This window comes from Xyrauchen texanus, chromosome 8, assembly GCF_025860055.1.
Source record: "Xyrauchen texanus isolate HMW12.3.18 chromosome 8, RBS_HiC_50CHRs, whole genome shotgun sequence".
Lineage (NCBI taxonomy): Eukaryota > Metazoa > Chordata > Actinopteri > Cypriniformes > Catostomidae > Xyrauchen > Xyrauchen texanus.
Window position 1 is genome coordinate 37830482 of NC_068283.1, and position 22562 is coordinate 37853043.

General features: G+C 40.8%; 2 protein-coding genes and 1 pseudogene across 3 annotated transcripts; 1 reads left to right on the forward strand and 2 right to left on the reverse strand.

The window, feature by feature from the left end:
- Positions 1-62: 62 nt before the first annotated feature.
- On the reverse strand, positions 63-7362 carry LOC127647491 (mitochondrial dynamics protein MID51). Its single transcript, XM_052131757.1, has 4 exons — positions 7216-7362; positions 6103-6283; positions 4811-5076; positions 63-2863 (listed from the first exon to the last, which is right to left on the reverse strand). The coding sequence occupies exons 1-4, from the start codon at positions 7360-7362 to the stop codon at positions 2045-2047; spliced, it is 1413 nt and encodes a 470-aa protein (XP_051987717.1). The 3' UTR covers positions 63-2044.
- Positions 7363-8217: 855 nt separating this feature from the next.
- Positions 8218-12644, reverse strand: LOC127647500 (MIEF1 upstream open reading frame protein-like). 2 transcript variants are annotated; one of them, XM_052131769.1, is made up of 3 exons: positions 12561-12644; positions 8583-8631; positions 8218-8474 (listed from the first exon to the last, which is right to left on the reverse strand). In XM_052131769.1, the coding sequence occupies exon 3, from the start codon at positions 8428-8430 to the stop codon at positions 8218-8220; it is 213 nt and encodes a 70-aa protein (XP_051987729.1). In that variant the 5' UTR covers positions 8431-8474; positions 8583-8631; positions 12561-12644. The 2 variants fall into 2 exon arrangements, with proteins under 2 accessions (XP_051987729.1, XP_051987730.1); XM_052131770.1 differs by lacking the exon at positions 8583-8631.
- A 4191-nt stretch (positions 12645-16835) lies between these two features.
- LOC127648156 (uncharacterized) lies at positions 16836-22490 on the forward strand (annotated as a pseudogene).
- The last annotated feature ends 72 nt before the right edge of the window (positions 22491-22562 follow it).

A 22562-nucleotide genomic window follows, 5' to 3' on the forward strand; every position in this document is an offset into this window, starting at 1 on the left:
GATTTACTAATATCTGTAAATAAAGCTAAAAAAAGAAAACGCCACAACAGTTTTCACTCCAGTCCATTTTAATGTCATCCTTTACTCTGTATAGCAGCAAATAATTCTACCAGAACATAAAACAATTATACAAAGTGCTCTTTAATAAACATAATCCGCTGAAGAAACAAATCCACAAACATCACAAGTACTAGGCCAAGCTGAACCCACAAGATAAAAGTTGGTCTACTTTGGATTTGGTGCTGCTCAGATTAATATAATTTGCAGGGTAAATGTGTTTCTGCTACATAACACAGGTAGACACAGGTGTTCTGGTTCTGCAAGCAAAATGAATGATTCGATACATAAACATGCCATCTCCTGCCAGTTTTGACATTTCGTAAGAGATCTTGTTCTAACACACTAAGCACATTAAGTATGATCGTTACACATATTTACATACATATCTACACACTTGTTTTTTTTTGGTTACATCTGTACAATCAATACAAAAATGTCTATGATTTTTATAAAGTATATTTTATTAAGCTCATTTACATATTTTTCAATGCACACTCAATTCATCCAAACATTCTTTAAAACCCACACGAACAGAAAACAAAGGGAAGGGAAGTCTCACATTTCTGCAGAAACTCTTCCTAGAGGTCTGCAAGGGCTGTTTGGGTTTATTAGCCGGCTTTAATACATATTTTGCTCTTTGTTTAGCCAGTCTAATGAATAAAGATGTCTTTTGGTTATTCATTCAGATAAGAATTTAGTACTCTCTGATATCAGTAGTGTGATAGTAACCCGTTTCAACCATTTCAATAACATCCACCACTCTTCTGGAACACTTATGACCAACTTTGGAAAGGTAATTTTAAAAGAATGCAGCTGGAAACAGGCCATGTTTGCACCAATTTCAACAAATAAAAAAACGTATAACGCTAACTCCATTAGCACAGCTTTAATAATAGGTCATTTGCATATTTTAATGCAGATACAAAACACATTTTATTTTTACTTTATTAATGTTTTTATTTGCAAATCGCTCCAATTGTGTTTCATACCAATTTTGATTAATCGACAGACATCATCTGGAAAGAAGATCACATCTAGATCAAGTATTTAGATTTTTTTACCTTAAGATTTGATATGTTAGAAACAAGAGTTCTTAAGAGATTCAATTATGTGTCCAAACGTCACTTGAAATTGAAAAGTAACAAAGAGCAACATCAAACTCTCGAATCATATCCTGTTTTGATGGTCAGAGTCCAGTTTCTTACCCAACCACACAATTTGAATAATCTACAAATACGGTCACATATAACTCTGAACGTCACCCAAAGGCAGCTAACTCAGGTGCGCATATTTTAAATGAATCCAGGAGCTAAACCAGAAGATATCCTGAATCATGTTCACACAGCAAATAACTTAAGAACATAAGATAAAAAATTACAAAATAATAGATCAATGTAACATGACAACACTTAAAAAAATACATTTATTAAGATACACGCAAATCAATTTCATACCAAAATTCCTTTAAAATAAATAGAGTAATCTAAAATAAAATAAAGAAATATTTCAAGTTGTATTCATTTTATTTTTAATTATTTTAAATGGAATTTTGTTAAGAATTTTAAATGCGTAAATCAAAAAAATAGGCTAAAATTATTATTATTTTGAGTGTACAGAGCGCTGATGTGGATTTTGAATCTCCACTAGATAAATTGATTGACACTTCAAAACTGCTCTAGGAGAGTCACATTTACATATATGATATATGACCGGCTGTAAATAATATGACCAACAAGATTAGGTGGTATTCCTTGCAAGAGAAAGTAAGTGTTTATGGTACACTTAACATGTAAAATATGACTACAAAAGCACATTTGTGAAATGAGTGAGGTTATTGATCTAATCATACCAGGACACAAAAGAAAACAGAAATGTTTTGTTTGTAGATCAACTATGCTCAAATGATTGGGTATATACTGTATATATATCCATGTTTAGGCCTTGCACAGGGGCCAAACTGTAGAAGGGTACGAGCACATTTTTGTTAAACAGTTCTGAGCAGGCTCTCTGGGTCGGACAACGCGCAGTAGAGTGTGTAACCCAGTTCATCGATTTCCTGTGGAGTTAGCTCACAGAAAAGATTGACTTTGTGATTTAGGGTGCAGGGTAGCCTCCCAGCCTCTAGGTGTCCCACTAGAACATGAAGCAGCTGCAAAAAACGGTCGGCTAGCGCTTCCTGAGTCCAATCGCCCTCCTGTTCACTTAGGAGGAGGATTGCATTAGTGAGCTGGCTTGCGCTTATTCTCGCTAGTGCGGGATTGATTTTACACACCGCTTTAACGACTTTGAGACAAGCACAGCGACACCCACCATCTTCCTGATCGAGCGTACGTAACTTTGCTGTCTCTGCTGCACGAAAACTCTGACGCCACAAATTCTCATGCCGTTCGGCAGCCAATCGATGCGGTTTGGCGATCAGCGAGACTCCATCTTCCATAACAAGCAATGGGAGGAAGTCTACGTAAAGGCGACGGTCTGTTTCGTATTGCACTTCCAACGTTAGCGTTTCCGATGGAACCACGGGGCGAATTATGTAATCTAAAACGCTACCAATTGCGGGCCAGTTGATGGACCCAGCAACATGCTTTTCAAAGACTTCCAGAATGCTCTTTGGAGAAAGGTAGCCACCCACCATGCAGCGGTCCCAGTAGCTGCTCCCACGAGGGAAGTATTCAAGGTTTTCCCTACGGACCAGCCAGAAGCCAGGCATTTTCATGATGGTGTCTTCGCCAGGAATGGATGACCAGAGGTTCTTCTCAAGTATCATGGGTACCATCAGCTGGGCATGGTCTGCAGTCACCACCTAAAAACAAGCATGAAAAATGAAGACTTGGGGGCGGTTTTCTGTTTCCAAACATAATTATTTTCCAAGTATCTGGTTATGAAGAGAGTTTTCAAAATGCTCTATTTTCAGTGGATGAAAATGCTGTTCTAGTGTGCATGAGAGGCGTAAACATAGCATAAATTACTGTATTTTAAAAGGCAAAGTGGAAGTGGCCTAACACACAAATGGAGCACAACATTCTTGTTCTGGAAGTAAAAATCCCTTTCATTTTTCCCCATATACGAATTTAATTTTACTGATAATTTACAAACCTTTAAAGACAGACCAACCGTGATCTCCAAGTTAGTTCATCGATGGCGTATGCTTCTGTTGAAGCCATCAGTCAACACTAATTCAACTGCATTATTTAAAAATTGTGTTTAATAGCAGAGTTCCTGGTGAACAACTACACTACCCGTGGTCCAGCAGAACAATCCATCAGACAACTGCTACCAAGAAAGCCCGCCAAACAAGCCTGTAAGCGACCGCCCAATCCCATGACATACTGTGAATGATGCAAACGAGTCAGTCTCCCTTCATACTCAAACTACTTACATATTTGTATATACGAGAATATTTCACAATAAATGTAAACTATATAGTTTCTTTACTTCTAATCATCAACCTAAAATTAATAGTTATACATTTCAATAATTGTATATTTGATTACATCATTCGCAATGACTTGTACCCATGTCTTTTTGTCTGATTTTCAAATCCTTTTTTTGCTTCAAAACAAAGTTTGTGGTGATGTGATTCATGTCGGAGCTGGTTGGTTTGGTCCATGGCTTACAACTCTTTAATGAAGGACTTTTCTAGAAACTTTCTTAACAGACACGCTTTAAAGTCCCAGAGCTTCAGCGATTCACACCTTAAGTCGACGGGGGGGAGGAGGTGTATAAGTCTTCTGTTTGAGTTGAGTCCACTGCCATCAGGGAACACCATCGCCATGAAGGGGTGTATCAGGTCTGCAACGATGTTTAGGTAGGTGGCACATGTCAAATTGACGTTCACATGAATAGTCAGACACAGGGTTTCTCAGCAGAGCATTGCCCAGAGCATCACACTCCCCTCCACCGGCTTGTGTCTTCCCACAGTGCATCCTGTTGCCGTTACTTCATCAGGTAAAAGGTGCACACGTACATGGCCATCCACATTATGTAAAAGAAAACGGGACTTATTGGACCAGGTGACCTTCTTATATTGCTGCAAGGTCCAGTTCCGGCGCTTGCTTGCCCATTGTAGGCGCTTTCAACAGTGGACATGGACACTCCGACCGGTCTGTGTCTAAGCAGCCCCATACGCATTAGGGTGCGATGCACTGTACGTTGACACATTCCTCCCATAACCATCATTAACATTTTCTGTGACTTGTGCCACAGTAGACCTTCTGTTGGTTTGGACCATACGGGATAGCCTTCATTGCGCTTGCGCATCTATGATCCTTGGGTGGCCAACACCATGTTGCCGGTTTGTCCCTCCTTGGACCACTGTCGGTAGGTACTCGCCACTGTTGACCAGGAGCACTCTACAAGCCTTGCCATTTCAGAGATATTCTGACGCAAATTCGCTCAGGTCTTCACTCCAGCCCATTTCTCCTGCATTCAACCCTTTGACTACGAGAACTGATTGTTTGCTTACCATCTAATCTACTCAGACCTTGACATGTGGCCTTGTTAGGAGATGATCAACGTCATTTGCTTCACCTGTATGTGGTCATAATATTTTGGCTCTGTTTGTTTACATTTTTAATTTGAGATTTTGCTTCTTTGCATCTTTTCGATAGACAAGGATGCTGACATGCTTTCTTACTGGTATTGTGCATTTTATGGATCTTTGAGAACCTCAATGCATGAGGTTTCATGCCCACTCCTGAATGGACCCAGGTTGGGAAAACAGACAAATAATTTTTACCCTTGTCCTCACCTGGAGATCATCATAGAGACTGCCGCTGAGGTACATTTCTCGTAAGGGCATGTCCGGTAGTTTGGCGTGCAGGAAGACTCTGAGCTCGGCACAGATATCCAACGCAGCACGCCGAGCCACAGCCTGCTCTTCTGAGGGGATCGCCACTCGCTCATGAAAGAAGGCCCAAAGGTGTTCCTGTAGTGATAGACGCATCCTTGCCCTCTGGAGCTCAGCCTTACCAGGACCACTGCCACCACCACGACCCATCACACGACGCAAAGAGTCTGAAAATGAGCAAAGTCAAACAGAATATTATACAAAGGCAATTATTTAGCATGTGTTTCAACATTCAAAGATCATTCAAAGGTCTTACAACACTTTTTAGAATAATTCTAACAAATACACAATGCACAGTCTAAAGCACAACATTTGAAGCCTAGTCTTCAAAGCACAGTCAGTCTAAAGCACACAAATTAAGCCTAGCTGTGGACTAGGGAGGAGAGCTTCCATGCCCAGTAAGGATGCCACAGGATGGTTGACTAGTACATATGCTCAAAATGAATACTGTACATCAATAGGGAGGCTACAAAAACCTTCAGTATTTTAGTAAATACCAACCGAGTAAGTAGAACAGACACTCCGTTATGAAGACTGGTAATAGATGAGAAAACAGTTAGAATACACCAGGAATAAATTCTGTCCATAGTGACCCAAAATTAGTCTAAATCTTGACTTTCATTACTCCCTTCATCAAGGGTTTTCCAAACGGCCATACATGAGATGCGACCGCCCTGCTCCCTACAGAGTTACCACTTCAAGTGCATAGGGATGCTCACTTCTGTTTGGAAATTCACCCTTTAACTTTCAATATCTTCTTCTTGAGTTTTTGGTTCTTCACATTCTTCATGCATATCACCCCCAACAGGGAGGGAGAACAATTTCTAGCAAAAAACATAAATATTGATCTGTTTCTCACCCACACCTATCATCTCACTTCTGAAGGTATGGATTAAAACACTGGAGTCATTTGGATTACTTTTATGCTTCCGTTATGTGCTTTTTGGAGTCAATTATGGCACCCATTCACTTACAGTGTATGGACCTACAGAGCTGAAATAATCTTCTAAATATCTTCATTTGTGTTCTGCAGAAGACAATCATACACTGAGATGGTATGTGGGTGAGTAAATGATTCGTTTTTTTGTTGAACTTAAGTGATAATCAGGGAGTTGAAAAGAACAAGTCATCGCATGAATGCTGCATCCAAAAGCACAGGATGTCTCGTCAACAGGCTGCCAGAAATTCATTACCTGGCTTGAAGGAGCTGGAGGAGGTGGGAAGCGTCTGGAGAGAGCGGCTTATGTTCTGCTTCATGTCATGGTTCAGTGTGCGTGGTGAAGATCCCAGCCAGCTCGGCTCTTCCCAGCTTCTCTGTCCTGATGGGTCAGCTTTAGTGGGGCTGGTTGGAGCACTGAGAGCTCTGTCGTACATCTGAGACACACCAAATTTAATTATACATCATTAACATAGTTACATTACATTTTAAATGGAGATATCATGTTTGTTTGTCCATACAATGCAAGTGAATGGTGACCAAACTTTGAAGCTCCAAAAAAGCACATAAAGGCAGCATAAAAGTAATCCATAAGACTCCAGTGGTTTGATCAATGTCTTCTAAAGCGAGCCAATAGGTTGTGAGAGAACAGACCAAAATATGACACCTTTTTCACTGTACATACATATGTTCATTACAGTTTCTAGACACAATCGTGATTTGAAGCTCGTTTACACTTCCTAGTGCTTGACTCATGCACAGAGCAATAGATGCCATTAGCAAGTGTAATGGAATTTGAAATCATGACCTCCAAGAAGACTGCAGATGACAAGATTTACAGTGAAAAAGCTTTTATACTTTGGTCTGTTCTCACCCCAAAATCGATTGGCTCGCTTTAGAAGACATGGATTTAACCACTGAAAGATGACATGAGGGTGAGTACATGACATTTTTGGGAGAACTATTCCTTTAACGTCTTATTTTTTCCCTGAGGTCCACTTATGACACCACTTTACCATTTTCAACAGGCAACATTTTCTGTTGTACCTTGAAGTAACCCCCCCCATTTGAAATAAGAAACAGCACTTTGCCGTTCTCATGAATGGGATCCAGGTTTGCGGTCGTGTGAAATACTCCCCGTTTTTCAATAACAGCCTGAATTACATTGTGACAGACCCACGAAACAATCTGCACTGAAATGCATCTCACAATCTGTTCAAATCTGCCTTATTTTAAATAAATTCAGCTGCACTTTCCAATCATCTGGATCCTTCTGAAGGAAATGCAAAGTATGGTTTAAAAGTTCAAAGAAAATGCAGGGAAAATACCCACAGGACCGGAGAGCATTACAACATGTTCCAGTACTCACTCTTTTGACCGCCAGTGTGGCGATACCAAGCATGGCTGCCCCTCCAACTCCCAGCACCAGCTTTGCATTGGAGAGCACAAAGTCGATCGCCGTGCCAAGCCCATTGTCGTCTTTCTTCCCCTTACGATCTCCGTTCACTCCTGCCATCGATCTTTTACTCCGTCACTAAGGAGCAAGAAAGGAGGAAGAGATAGAAATGGATTTTCACATCAACTAAATATTCTATAACCAGTGGAGCTTATCTGCTACATATCGAGTCACATAACAAGTTTTCAACAAACAGCTTACCTCAATCCACATAATATTTTCACATTATTTTGTGAAATAATTTTGTGGTGGCATAATAGCGTTTAGCTATTATGCCACCTGCAGCTGGAACCAGCTTCCAGAAGAGGTTAGATGTGCTACAGAAGCCACATTCAATTACAGACTGAAAACACTTCTGTTTAACATTTACAGACTGAACACGGTGCTGCACTTACTGATTGTACTGCATAATTTTATTTCTGTATTATTTTTCTTTACTTTAATAATTTACTTATATTTAATTTCATTACTTATTATTCTCATTTCTTGTTCTTAATTGGTTTTAAAATTAATTTTCTCTTATAATTTTCACACACTATCATTCAAAAGTTTAGGGACGCTTACAGGCTATCTGGCGTCATTCCGGGCCGTCCCTGCACTCCTCCACGCTACAGTACTCGTCACATTTTCTCAACCAACTTCTTGAGGTATCACCCTGGGATGCTTTTTAAACAGTATTTAAGGATTTCCCATCTATATGCTGGGCACATATTGGCTGCTTTTCTAAATGATTCGGTCCAAGACATCAATTTCTTTAATTAAATCAATATGTTGGCACAATTATATTTCTGTCTAACACACACACATAATCATTTATTTGTCTTTCCAAAACAAGACAGTAGAAGACAATGTACCCACTAGCGGTCAGATCGTCCAGTGGTGATAAACACAAAAGACCTAAACTCACCTTCTCTTCTATACCAAACCCCCCAGACCACTGCTGAGGAAAAACTGGCCTCTCTTCAACGCTTCTTCCCTCTCTGCCGGGGCGCTGAGAGTCTGACAGCGGCGAAACTCTCGAGTCACAGCCCGGCAGTAGTAGTCACGGTCTGTGTACTGTAGGTGTCGCCCTGCACGGAGCAGCGCTCTGTACAGCTGCAGCACGGCACTGCGGGACCAGCCGCCCATCAGGGAGAGTTCAGAGCAGGCCGAGACAGACGTCTCACACACACCTGGACAGTAAATATAAAAAGGCAACATCACAGTTAGGATTACATTGCTAACATGCATAACAAATAAATGTGTTCATACATCTAATATGATTGATGACAGACACTCACCGACCACTTTATTAGGAACACTTGTACACCTACTTATTCATGCGATTATCTAATCAGTGGAAAAAATGAAGCGCTGTGAATACTTTAAATAAAAAGCTTGTAAGACTAATTGATGAACGTGGAGCTTTCAGAGTTTCCGGAGGAAAAACAGACATTGTGGGCACAATATTTGTTTTAAAGGTGAGATTATGAACAATCATGGTATCAAGGTACTTATATCTCCACCCTCTCAATAGATTAACCACTAACCTCTAGCTAATTAAATGGTTGATTTTCCCCTGCACAAATCAATGTTCATCTCCATCTCAGAAGCATTTAGTTCCAGATGGCTGTCACTACACAACTCTGAGAACGTATTCAGCTCAGCCTAAAGCCGGCTGACAGAGTTAGTGTTATACCCTCCCGTCGAAATCCGAACACAAGTGGTCACAGGAGATGCATTTAAGTGACCAGGCATAAACAGTGATGTGTTTTGTATGACCACATGATTGTGTGTGAAGTACCAGGTGTAAACAGTGATGTGTTTTGTATGACCACATGATCATACAAGTGTAAACAGGGTCCATAGGACTCCAGTTGTTTAATCCTTATCTTCAGAAGTGATATAACAGGTGTGACTGAGAAACAGATCAATATACAAGTCCTTTTTTTTTTTTTTTACAAAATATCTTCAATTTTGACCACCCACCAGTAGATGGTGATATGCACGCTAAGAACGTGAATCGCCAAAAAACAAAAAGATGAATGTGGAAGTCAAAAAAGTGAATATGGAGACTTAGTTAAAAAAATTAATAACATAAATACTGATCTGTTTCTCATCCACACCTATCATATTGATTCTAAAGTCATGGATTTAACCACTGGAGTCTTATGGATTACTTTTATCTAACTTTATCTGCATTTTGGAGCTTCAAAGTTCTGGCCAACATTCATTAGCATTGTATGGACCTAGAGAGCTGAATTATTCTTCTTAAAAACATTTATTTGTGTTCTGCAGAAGAAAGAAAGTCATACACTTCTGAGATGGAATGAGGGCGAGTAAATTATGAGAATTTGCATTTTTGAGTGAATTATTCCTGAAATTAACAATGAACTTTGAGTGTCATGAAGTGTGAAGAGCGCGACAGAACAACAGCGATGTGGACAACAGCGATGTGGACAACAGCTCTGATTTTTCTGTGATGTAATCTTGAATATTGTTCTCTAGCAACAGACGTGCATAATTTCTGCCCTGTCCCGCTCCGCACGCGTTGCCTCTTCCTGCATGTGTGTAGACATGAAGCGCCGCATGAGTTAACGTCGTTTCAAAGCACCTTTTAGACCATAACGTTTTTCCCTTCTAAATGTATCTTTATTAATCAGCATGTTACGAGTCTTTAATAATAAACAAATCGAATAAACAAATTTTTTGATTTCTGTTCTAATTTTGTTAAAATTAATTAGATGTCTGGAATGGATAAGGAAAGACTAAAACATTACTAGTTGGTAGACTAGTCTCTCACTTTAATGAAAATATATAAATGTTTTTTACATTTTTTAAAAAACTTTTTCTACATTTTCTCTCGGGACACCCCTGAACCCACATTCAGCATCATTCCACAGTCACAAGGGCTTCTTTGCCCCATACTTGGGTATCTGAATCTAAAGAAATATTAAAAATATTTCATTTTAATGTAAAAATATTCCAACAAATACTGGACTGATGTCACTTTGCTTCAGAACAAACAGATGATCTGTTAACATTCATTTTCAATTGATAAACGGTAAAAGATGGTAAAATTGGTAAAAGATCCCGCAGACCCCACTGCTTTGGCCATCTCTGGACCCCCTGTGCAGTTTTGTAGAGACTATTTTGACTGTTTAGAATACATTTTTTCTTATTTTCTTCCATCAACTTTGAAATAAAAAAATAAAGTGCAATGTGTAAATGTATATCATGATAAATATCGATATCGAACAATATGAAAAAGATTATAGTGATAACAATTTTGGCCATATCGCCCAGCCCTACTTGTCAATTTGCCAACAGATGCTTCAGTATATAATCCAGCACTATAAGAACAATGTTCCCCAAAGACAAATTGGAAGGATTTAAGGCATTTCACCCTCTACAGTGCACAATATAGTTAAAAGACTCAAAGAATCTGGTCAACTCTCGTGCATAAAGAGCAAGACGAAAACCACTTCTGAATGCGTGTGATCTCTGATCACTCAAACATCACGGTCTTCAAAAACATAATTAATCTGTAATGGATATCATGAACATGGGCTTGGGATAACTTTAGTAAACCTTTGTTAGTCAACATCACTCGATGCTGCATCCACAGATGCAAGTTAAGACTTTACTATGCAAAGGAGAAGCCCTACATCAACACTGTCCAGAAGCGCTGCCGACTTCTCTGGGCTCATTTTAAGATGAAAGTAGAACAATGGAACCTTGTTTTTTGGTCCGAAGAGTCCACATTTCAAATAGTTTTTTAAAAACCACAGCCGTTCTCCAGGCCAAAGAGTAAAAGGACCATCCAAGCTGTTATTAGTGTCAGGTCCAAAAGCCAGTGTCTATATGGGCCAGGGGTGTGTCAGTGCCCATGGCAAGGGTAACTAGCACATCTGTGAGGGCAACATTAATGCAAACAGATATGTACCAATTTCGGAGCAGCATATACTGCCATCCAGCACCGTCTTTTCCAGGGATTTCCCGACATTTTTAGCAGGACAACTTCAAACCATATACTGGCTGAATAAGTAAAGAATGTGGGTGCTAGATTGGCCTGCCTGCAGTCCTGACCATCTCCAGTTGAGTGTGTGGTGCATTATGAAGCGCATTAGATGGCAACGAAGACTCTGTACAATTGTTCAGCTAAAGACCTGCATAATGGATGAATGGCAATGGTGATGTTTCACAGTAGTAAACACTCGTCTGTCCCAACTTTTTTGGAGTATGTTGCAATCATCTGATTTGAAATTACTGTACATTTAAAAATATATATATAATTCACAAGGTAAAACATCATATGTTTAGTTGTAGTGCTTTCAATAAAGCAAAGGGTGAATATAATTTACAAATCACTACTTTTTTGTTTGTATAAGCATTTTTCATACTGCCCCAACTTTTCCGGAATTGGGGTTGTAGATCATGTGCATTAATTAAAAGTCTCTAACACACATGATGTATCTTTAAAAAAAAAAAAAAAAAAGGATTCAATTGATGCACTTAAGGCATCTTTATACAGCCCTGTTAAGGCTGTTCTGTGTCTGCTTACATTTCTGTGTGAAGACGCAATGCAGCATAAAAGCCAGATTAAATTGCTGCTCTGACCCAGCTCAGCCACTTGCAAAGGCTGTTTTGGTTCTGTGTAAATGAAATGCAGCATCAGACGTTCTTGCTGTCATGACAGAACATACATTTTTAATCATTTATTTTAATATTTAAAAGAATCATTTCAGATTTCCATTCGTTTTATACTTGTGCACTGATACATTTATATCTAAAACATTAATTATACATGAATGTAATCACTGTGTAAATGCGTTTAAGCCACCTCTGAGCAGCATTAAACAGTCTGTGTACACTTAAATGCCACTTCAGATGCAGCTTCTGTGCCACCTTTGCAGTGTTAAGAGGAAACAAACGTTTTAAGGTCTATTAAAGGAGACCGGGCTGCTAGTATCTACACACCCACTGCCACTGATATTCTCTGCAATAAAGCCTATTCCACAGCTACCCTTTATTTATGTCAGTCTAAATAAACAATAAACTTTGGACTAATAATAAGCTCAACAGGGAACAGTTCAAGTGAATTCGTATAAAACAGAGTCCATCATGAAAAAGAGCAGCAGTTATTGATATGCTACCGGTTAGCTAGCCACATGTCCAGTGACCTTCTATTAATGTGGATATATTTGAATCATCGGAAACTCTGAAGTCCCAAAGACTTTATAAACTCATGCCAGAGCCTAATAAACCCCATAACTCACGTTTGAATGTGTCTGAGGGGAAAGTGTGTAGCTTTTCAAGGATGAAGGTTTGATTAGCCTTCAGTACAGATCGCCCAGCAGCACTGCTCCGGAACTAAATGACTGACTGGCGAAGCTTCTTCTTCTTCTTCTTCTTCTTTCCGTATTTTATGGCGGGTGGAATGCCGTTGGCGTATACCGCCACTTATCGGACTAGTGCATTCAGCATAGGGAATTGTATAACTGTACACTAAAATATTCATTTGTTCAGTGCCGGTCCTACCCCGTTTGGCACCCTAGGCGAGACCCTCCAGTACCCCCCAAAACTTATTAGAGAACTTTGAATTACTTTTTACACAACAAAGTACAAATTAACATCCTAATGTGTATAAACCCAAACTAGCAAAACAGTAATTATAATAATGTTGGGAAGAAATATGCAAAAGCATGTTATGGCCTCTTAAAGGGTTAGTTCACCCAAAGATGAAAATTATCCCATAATTTACTCACCCTCAATCCATCCTAGGTGTATATTAGTTTCTTCTTTCAGCCAAACACAATCAGAGTTATATAAAAAATATCCTGGCTCTACCCAGCTTTATAATGGGAGTGAATGGTACCTTAGATTTTGAAGCCCAAAAAAGTGCATCAACCATCAAAAAAGTAATCCATACGGCTCCAGAGGGTTAATATGCATTTTTATAAGAAAAATATACATATTTATAACTTTATAAACTCGGTTTATACTGTATGTATGCAAGAAAAAAAATGGTTTTCTTGTTTTTGGCTATTTCTTTTTAAATTGAAAAACAAGCAGATACAACATAAATTGTTGTGATGTGTTAGAGATAACATAAATGTGATAAATTAACGGTTTATTGGTTATTTCAAAACAAAAATGAGAAAATAAAATATCCAAAGGTGGACGATTGAGGATCCGCGGACAAACCGTGTAACTTCCGTCTATTCCATTTCACTTTTTTTTTTTAAATAATTAAAAAAATTATTTCTTTTACATTTTTCAGTAAAAAACTTACACAAATGTATTCATTTTTTAAGAAGTACCTCCCCCACACACCCCACCCCCGATCAAGCTCCTGAAGTTTGCAGATGATATTACTGTCATTGGCCTCATCCAAGACGATGAGAGGATTATTGGTTGCCCACTGCCTTCCCTTCAAGAACTGTACACTTTCAGAGTGAGGAAAAGGGCTGGAAAAATCACTCTGGACCCCGCTCACCCAGCCCACCACCTTTTTGAACAGTTGCCTTCTGTCCGGCGCTACAGAGCACTGACCACCAGAACCGTCAGGCACAAGAACAGTTTTTTCCCTCAGGCTATCTGTCTCATGAACACTTAAAGCTGACCCATTAAGCAATAATTATGTGCAACACACAGCTTATTCTATTTATATTTATCCAACATACCCTGCCTCTTCTGTCATACATTCCCCTGCATCTGTACATAACAGATTTGTATTTGCACATACGTGTATATATATATATATGTAAATATATATATTGTGTATTTTTATTTATACTTATATTTTCTATTCACTATTTTTTTTGTCTTGTTGTTGTATTGTTTGTGCACTGGAAGCTTCTGTCACCAAGACAAATTCCTTGTATGTGTAAGGATACTTGGCAATAAAGGTCATTCTTATTCTGAATCTGATTATGGCCGCATGGTCAAAAAGTAGTGAGGCAGAAGTTAATATGGAGCATGTGCATGGGACATCATGTAGCTTAATTGTGCTCATACTCAGATCTATTGTATTCATTTGAACCATGCTTGCAATGTCAAAGTCCATAACCACAATAAGTATTTTGTGCTTTAAATTGAATGTAATGAAGTTATTGGATTACGTTTAACGAAAATGTAATGTACCAAATGTATGCTAAAAAATGGTTGTAATCATTCAAACATAGTTCAAAATTAAAATCACATGACTCATGAACAACACTATACACACCCAGCCAATGCAATACACTGTATAATCCTCTGTTTTGGAGATCTTACAGTCTTAGCAGAAAGTTACGACACTAGCACTCATTAATTGTATTATACATTAACAATATGTATATATATACTGTGGTCAGACATAGCAAATGTAGCTTTATTACGTGGCATTCATTTTTGGTGCTTTGCTTTTTTTTCAGGATGGCGCTACTTGATTATACCATTCCAGAACTGGATGTTACTCTGCAGGAGGCTAGCTGGGTGCTTCAGCTCATCTTGAATCCTGAGCAGTACCAACACTATAAAAATGCCCTCCTTCAGCAGAGAGATGCACTCAAGGAAGCCCAAGAACATCTGAAGGCACATGCCTCTGGGCGTGAGAACTGGTGACTGAGGAATTAAAAAAGCGGCTGCTCTCCTGCCACAATACCCTGCCCAATTCCACAGCTATTCCTTCCATCCTGCCTCCTCTAAGCTAAAGGGGGAGAGCGCACGGATAGAGAGGGCTACAGCTGTACTGTGGGTGGTTGCAAATCTGTACAGTGAACCTTCCTCTCCTGGCCTGACTCTCCTTAGACGTCACTCGGCCACGTCCCCATCTCCACAGTATTCTTTTGAAGCACATTGTTTGCAAATTATATATTTTTTTAAAACAACAGCTTCAAAATTCACATTTGAGGTATGACCATAATCAAATCAAATCAAATCAAATCAAATCACTTTATTGTCACACTACCATGTACACAAGTGCAACAGTAGGTGAAATTCTTGTGTGCAGTTCCGAGCAACATAGCAGTCATGACAGTGACGAAACATATACCAATTACAATAAACAACATACTTACACAACACAATTTACATATCAAATGTACACATACTTACACAACACGATAATTATATACAATACACACAATATAGAATACAATATAGAATACATAATATGCAATACAATAAGTAAGGAGTATATGATATATATATATATATATATATATATATATATATATATATATATATGAAGTAGTATATTGAGGAGAATATGTTGACAGTCCAGTGTGAGATTACAGTTGAATAAAGTGCAGTGCTGATTATTGATCCTGATAGATCAAGTGTTCAACAGTCTGATTGCTTGGGGGAAAAAGCTATCATGTAGTCGGCTGGTGCGGGTCCTGATGCTGCGATACCGCCTGCCTGAAGGTAGCAGTGAGAACAGCCCATGACTCGGGTGACTGGAGTCTCTGATGATCCTCCGAGCTTTTTTCACACACCGCCTGGTATATATGTCCTGGAGGGAGGGAAGCTCACTTCCGATGATGTTCCTGGCAGTTCACACCACCTTTTGCAGGGCTTTGCAGTTGTGCGCGGTGCTATTGCCATACCAGGCGGTGATGCAGCCAGTCAGGATGCTCTCTACAGTGCTGGTGTAGAACCATGTGAGGATGTGTTGGTTCATTCCAAACTTCCTAAGCTGGAAGAAGAGGCGCTGGTGAGCCTTCTTCACAACGGCCTCAGTGTGGATGGACCATGTGAGTTCTTCAGTGATGTGGACACCGAGGAACATGAAGCTGCTGACTCTCTCCACCGGTACTCCATTGATGGTGATGGGGCTGTGTTCTCCATCTTTCTTCCTGAAGTCCACAACAAGCTCCTTGGTTTTACTGACGTTGAGGGAGAGGTTGTGCTCCTGACACCAGCGTGTCAGAGTGTGCACCTCCTCTCTGTAGGCTCTTTCATCATTGTCAGTGATCAGACCTACCACCGGCGTATCGTCAGCAAACTTAATGATGACATTGGAGCTATGTGTTGCCACACAGTCATGTGTGTATAGGGAATACAGGAGTGGGCTGAGAACACAGCCCTGTGGGGCTCCAGTGTTGAGGGTCAGTGATGACGAGGTGTTGCTGCCCATTCTAACAACCTGATGTCTGCCTGACAGGAAGTCCAGGATCCAGCTGCACATCGAGCTGTTTAAGCCCAGAGCCCGGAGTTTCTCATCAAGCTTGGAGGGCACTATGGTGTTGAATACTGAGCTGTAGTCTACAAACAGCATTCTCACATATGTGTTCCTTTTTTCCAGATGGGAGAGAGCAGTGTGTATTGTAGATGCAATGGCATCATCGGTGGAGCGGTTGTTGCGGTAGGCAAACTGCAATGGGTCCAAAGAGGGGGGCAGAACAGAGCAGATGTGATCTCTGATTAACCTCTCGAAGCATTTGCTGATGATGGGGGTCAGAGTAACAGGACGCCAGTCATTTAAGCAAGTGATTGTGGCTTGCTTTGGTACAGGCACAATGGTTGATGTTTTAAAGCATGTGGGGACTACAGACAGGGAGAGGGACAGATTGAAAATGTCCGTAAAAACACCAGCCAGTTGATTCGCACACGCTCTGATGACGCGGCCCGGAATGCCGTCCGGACCCGCAGCTTTACGGATGTTCACCCGTCGGAAGGATCGGGTTACATCCACAACAGAGACGGAGAGTGAATCAACCTCTGTAGCGACAGCCGCGAGTGCTCTCTCCGCGAGGGCGGTGGTGTAGTCCTCAAAACGAGCATAAAATGTATTAAGTTCGTCCGGGAGAGATGCAGCGGTGTTCATGGCAGAGACTTTATTCCGTTTGTAGTCCGTGATTGTGTTAATTCCCTGCCACATACTTCTGGAGTCAGTGGTGTTGAACTGACCTTCAAGTTTGTGCCTGTACTGGCGTTTGGCTTCACTGATGGTGTTACGGAGGGCATAACTGGCTTGTTTACGCTCCTCCGTGTTAGAAGAATTAAAAGCGGAGGTCCGCGCAGTGAGTGCCGCGCGAACCTCGCCGTTAACCCATGGCTTCTGGTTGGGGTATATCCGTATAGTTTTGGTCGGAACAACGTCCTCTACGCACTTCCTGATGAAACACGTTACGCTGTCAGCGTAAACCTCCATGTCGTCATCAGAGGCGGACCGGAACATCTCCCAGTCCGCGTGATCAAAACAGTCTTGTAGCGCAGAGTCTGATTGGTCCGACTAGCACTGGATCGTTCTGAGGGTGGGTGCTTCCCGTTTTAGTTTCTGCCTGTAAGCAGGTAGAAGTAGAATGGAAGAATGATCCGATTTGCCAAATGGGGGCGGGGAGGGATTTGTAGCAATCCCGAAAGGAGAGTAACAATGGTCTAAAACCCGGTCCCTCGTGTGTTGAACTTTATGTGTTGGTGGTATTTTGGAGCGATTGTTTTGAAGTTGGCTTTGTTAAAGTCCCGGCAACAATGAACGCAGCCTCAGGGTGCGCGGTTTCCTGCTCACTTATACTCCCATACAGTTCCCTGAGTGCCCGGTCTGTGTCGGCTTGTGGGGGGATGTACACAGCTGTGATGATGACCGCTGTGAATTCCCTCGGCAGCCAGAATGGTCGACACAGAAGCATGAGATATTCCAGATCAGGAGAGCAGAAAGACTTGATGAAATGTACATTCCTCTGATCACACCATGATTTGTTGATCATAAAACACACACCACCACCTCTGCTTTTACCGGAGAGGTCTTTCGCTCTGTCCGCTCGGTGCACGGAAAAGCCCGTGATTTCGATGGCCGAGTCTGGAATCTCCGCAGCCAGCCAGGTTTCTGTAAGGCAGATAACACAGCAATCTCGTCTCTCGTTGGAAAGAGATCCGGCTCTCAGCTCGCAGAGCTTGTTGTCCAGAGACTGAACATTTGCCAGTAGTATACTGGGTAGCGGGGTCAATTTGCACGACGTCTTACTCTGATGAGAACGCCGGCTCATTTTCCTCTTTTCCTTCTGCGTTTCCGCGGCCGAGCAGCCCAGACAAAGGGCTCCGCCGGCGTGTTTGTAAACAGCGGGTCGGCATTAAGGAATTTGAAGTCCGGTTTTCGATGTGTAATTGTAGAACCAATGTCCAAAAGCGTTTGTCTGTCGTAAACAATAAGGCAGACAACATCCAAGACAAAAAAACTAAGAACTGTAAACAAAACAAACAATAAACCGCAGTGTTGTAACGGAGCTCGCAACGCAGCAGCCATACTCGGCGCCATCTTGAGTCCATTTAAGACTCTTCAATAATGTTAAAAACAAACCTTATTTTACTCATTCAAATCCATTCAGAATTTCCACCCAAAAAACACTATTCTAAAAACCCAAGGAAATTACCATGGCGAATTAGCCCTCCTGGTTGGCCTTTGCATTGATGTAATGATGTTTGAACATCTTATTACAAATATATAACAGCTCTACTAACTAATGCATGCTTCGAATGCATCTGGAGTTGCTTTGGATGAAGCCATCTGCCAAATGCAATTGTAATGTAAATGTAAACATGTTTCCCTATGGGATAAAGTACATTTCAGATGTATTTGCTCATCTTAATGACATGTTTATTTGGCCTTCATGTTCCAGATATACCCAGACAGACATCATGCAATACTGACCTGCCAAGGGGGTATATTTCCAATCCAAATTTTATGTTCAGGGGAATCTCTTTCTCCTTTACCTCTCTATGACATCTACACCCAATTGGTCCATGCAGTGAGTCATCCAGCAGCAGCCCCTTTTCAAGACCCAACCACTATTTGTGGTCTGTCGTCTCTTCATCGTCAAGCCTGGCATGCTGTGAGAATAGACATCTTAAAAGCAGTGGGAGAAGCAGCAACATCACTGGAATTATAGAGAGTGCAGTTCTGACTGCCCAGCACCAGCTAATCTTGCAGATACTCTCAATGCTGTCCACCTAGGAGATGGCAAATGTTTGAGATACTATGACAAGGTATGAAAAAAGGTGAATTTTTATGATCAGCACTTTCAATTAGTACACTGTAATTGTATCGAGCTAGTTAATCCAAAAATGAAAATTCTAACATTATGTACTCACCCTCATGTTATTCCAAACTTGAGTGACTTTCTTCTGTGGAACACAAAAAGAGATGTGATAAAAAGCACTTTCATATTTGTTACCAATAGGTTTCCATCCTAATTTGTTAATTTGTCAAAAAACACTTTCATGTTTTTTTTTTACTGCTCCTGGCATTAAGGTACGTCATAGCAGGGCAGATGGAGCCATCGACTGTCTACTGCAAGACAATGAAGAAAGACTAGTAAATGGACCTCCAGAGGAAGATGTAGCCAGTATTTCTGTGCAAAAACAAATACAAAAACATAATAAAACAATGGTCCAATCCTCTTTGGCTTCTGACAATGCTCAAAAAATTAAGCCAGATTTCACTGGTGATTCATGGTGGGACAGGAGAGGAAATTAATTTGTATCAGAAGGTGACTGGTTTCATCGAATTTGCCCTTCAAACATCCCTAACTATTGGAGCACAAGTGCTTAATAATGGAGGTAGTAGCCTGGATGCAGTACAAAGAACTGTAGTAGCAATGGAGGACTGCTTCTTGTTCAATGCTGGCAAGGGATCAGTATATAACAGTGATAAAGAGCACGAGATGGAAGCCACCATAATGGATGGACATTGGAAGAACTCTGGATCAGTGGCTTGCATGCATAAAGTGAACCCCCCCCCCCCAAAAAAAAAATCAGCTTGTTGCGTTATGGAAAAGAGTGTGCACTCATTACTGATTGGAGAAGGTGCAGAGGTGTTTCTGGACAGACTTGGAGAGGAAAAAACAACACTGCAGTCAGAGTACTTTGACATTGATGTGAAGTACAAGGAATTGATTATGAAGTCAGTTACTGGAAAAATAATCACCCTCAATCTGTTGGTGCAGTTGCATTGGATAAATTTGGCAAGTTAGCAGCAGCCACATCCACTGGAGGTTTAGTTGGCAAGTTGAAAGGCAGAGTCGGTGACATGGCTATCGTGGGGGCAGGAATATATGCTGATGAGAAACTTGCAGTGACATGCTCTGGTGATGTTGATGCCTTCTTGTGCCAAACAGTTGCTCACAAGTTAGCCAGTTTATACAACCTCAAAGGTTACAGTCTCAGTCAGGCTTGTCAGGAAGTGATCCATAATGATCTGGAAAAGAAGTGTGCTGGAATTATTGCTGTTGACTATCACGGTGAAGCTGTTATTGAAACCAATGCTGGGGTGATTCTAGTTGGTTCAGCAGTCAATGGCATTCCCCAAACTGAGGTTTTGAGACCTATGAAGAGCTTTTCAAATGTTATTTGGGAGACAAATGAATTAGTGGCTCAACTACAGTCTAATCCTTGGACCCCAGGAGTAACTGTCCTCACTCAAAAGACCCTTAATGGGCCTAGTAGCATCTTTCAGTTAGCAGTACCTGACTATGTAACAATGTTGCAAGGGGCAAAGACAGTTGCTAACCTCTAATGTGAGAAACTTGGTGTGCATCACTGTGCCCTTGTTTCAATGCCAGAACTGGACAAGCCTGCTTACATTAAAATCGTGCCTTTACATGGCCTAGGACCCAACTGGAAGCCTCACCTTTCAGAGGAAAGAGAGTTCAATTCCTATGACCCCGGTTACTGTAGCTCCAAAAGAGGTGCACGTTGTGAAGATACTGATCTTGACCATGTGCAGGCAAAGATTCACTCTCGACTTCCGACACCTAATGCCCCTTCTTGCTTCTATTTTCATGGAGAACCCTCTGATTGTGGCCTTTTCCCCTGCATCATCTGTGGTGAGGAGCAACAGTGGTGTTTCTGTGGAAGATAGTGAACATGTAGCGTTCCTTACTCCATTTCCAAATGCACCAGGCCTTACAGTTCTAGTACCTAGAAAACAACTAACCAGTGACATCTTCCATCTGGATGAGATTGATTAAATATCTCTAATTGTGGCAACACGAAAGGTTGCTCATCTTGTGAAAGAGGGAATAAATGCTCATGGTGTGGCTCTCATTTTTGAAGGCTTTGAAATCGACTATGCCCATGCCAAGCTGATTCCATTAGTTCAATCATCAGTCCAGTGGCCTATGGATTCTCAGTTCTGATCATCTTATACAGGATATGTAACATATTTAGATGGTCCCATAGTCAGCACAGAGGACCTTACAGAGATACACATGAAGAACACAAAAACTACTCCCCCTCAGCCCTGGAAAAACCCCAGACTCAAGCTACATCAGCCATCAAAAGCAAACGGTATCACAATCTCTTTCAAATCCAAAACACCCTGTTTCATAGCAAATTAGAGTACTTCCACAACAAATGCAAGTATACTTATGCATTGACACCATCACAACTGACACTATTTCCTCTTCAATGGTCAGATTCTGAGCCTGTGTTTGTCAACCTGCTATGCCAGGATGTATATCTGGCTGACTCTATGCAGTTTGTATTAGAGTACTTTTTGAGGTTTCAGGATTGTCTTCCTGGGGTTTCCTATGTGTCACCCACTTTCAGAGGGGAGGATCCTGATGCTACACATCTAAACCAGTTTTACCATGTTGAGCGTGAGCTCCTTGGTGATATAGATGCTGCCATGAGTATAGCTGGAGGCTATGTTGCTCATTTGATTACAACATTATCTTAAATACAGCTGGTACACTATCCCATGCTCAAGAACTATTGAAGAGTTTAGAAAGACCTCTTCTAAGAGTAACCTTAGACCAAGCCATTCACATAATGCCTTCATCTGAATGCATTGAGTTTGTTCAGCAGGGACAACCCCAGTTTGGCAGAAAGCTAACTTGTAAAGGAGAAAAGTCCTGATTTAGAATTATTGAGGAGCTGTTTGGTTGACAGAAATGGATCATCTTGGATTGCCCTTCTACCAAGCATATATTGAAGGTTCATGCAGGAGCAAAGCCAAGGCAGCTGACATTCTCTTTGGATTGGGGGAAACAGTAGAGCTTGGAGAATGTCACTCCATATCTGAAATGGTTCGAGAGGCCTTACACCATGCCATACCTGAAGACTCATACAAATGGTACATCAACATGCATCAAGTAATCCCTCTTCCAACAAGTGGATGGGGTATGGGCACAGAAAAATACTTATGCTGGCTTCTGCAGCACAATGATGTCAGGGACATGCAAATCATTCCCAGACTAAAGGCCAAAAAGTACATGCCTTAAAGGATCTTTGTCAATTAATACTCTACAAGGACTTTTTGAATTTTAAGTAATCTTAAGAATATATCAGCTAGG

What these genes read in the sequence shown, in the direction of transcription:
- LOC127647500 (XM_052131770.1), bottom strand. Translation starts at nt 8,430, where the DNA reads ATGGGCGGCTGGTCCCGCAGTGCCGTGCTGCAGCTGTACAGAGCGCTG.
- LOC127647491 (XM_052131757.1), bottom strand. Translation starts at nt 7,362, where the DNA reads ATGGCAGGAGTGAACGGAGATCGTAAGGGGAAGAAAGACGACAATGGG. An exon ending in CTCCAGCTCCTTCAAGCCAG is followed by an intron (nt 5,077 to 6,102) that starts GTAATGAATTTC and finishes GCTCATTTTCAG; the next exon opens with ACTCTTTGCGTCGTGTGATG. An exon ending in GTCTCTATGATGATCTCCAG is followed by an intron (nt 2,864 to 4,810) that starts GTGAGGACAAGG and finishes GCTTGTTTTTAG; the next exon opens with GTGGTGACTGCAGACCATGC.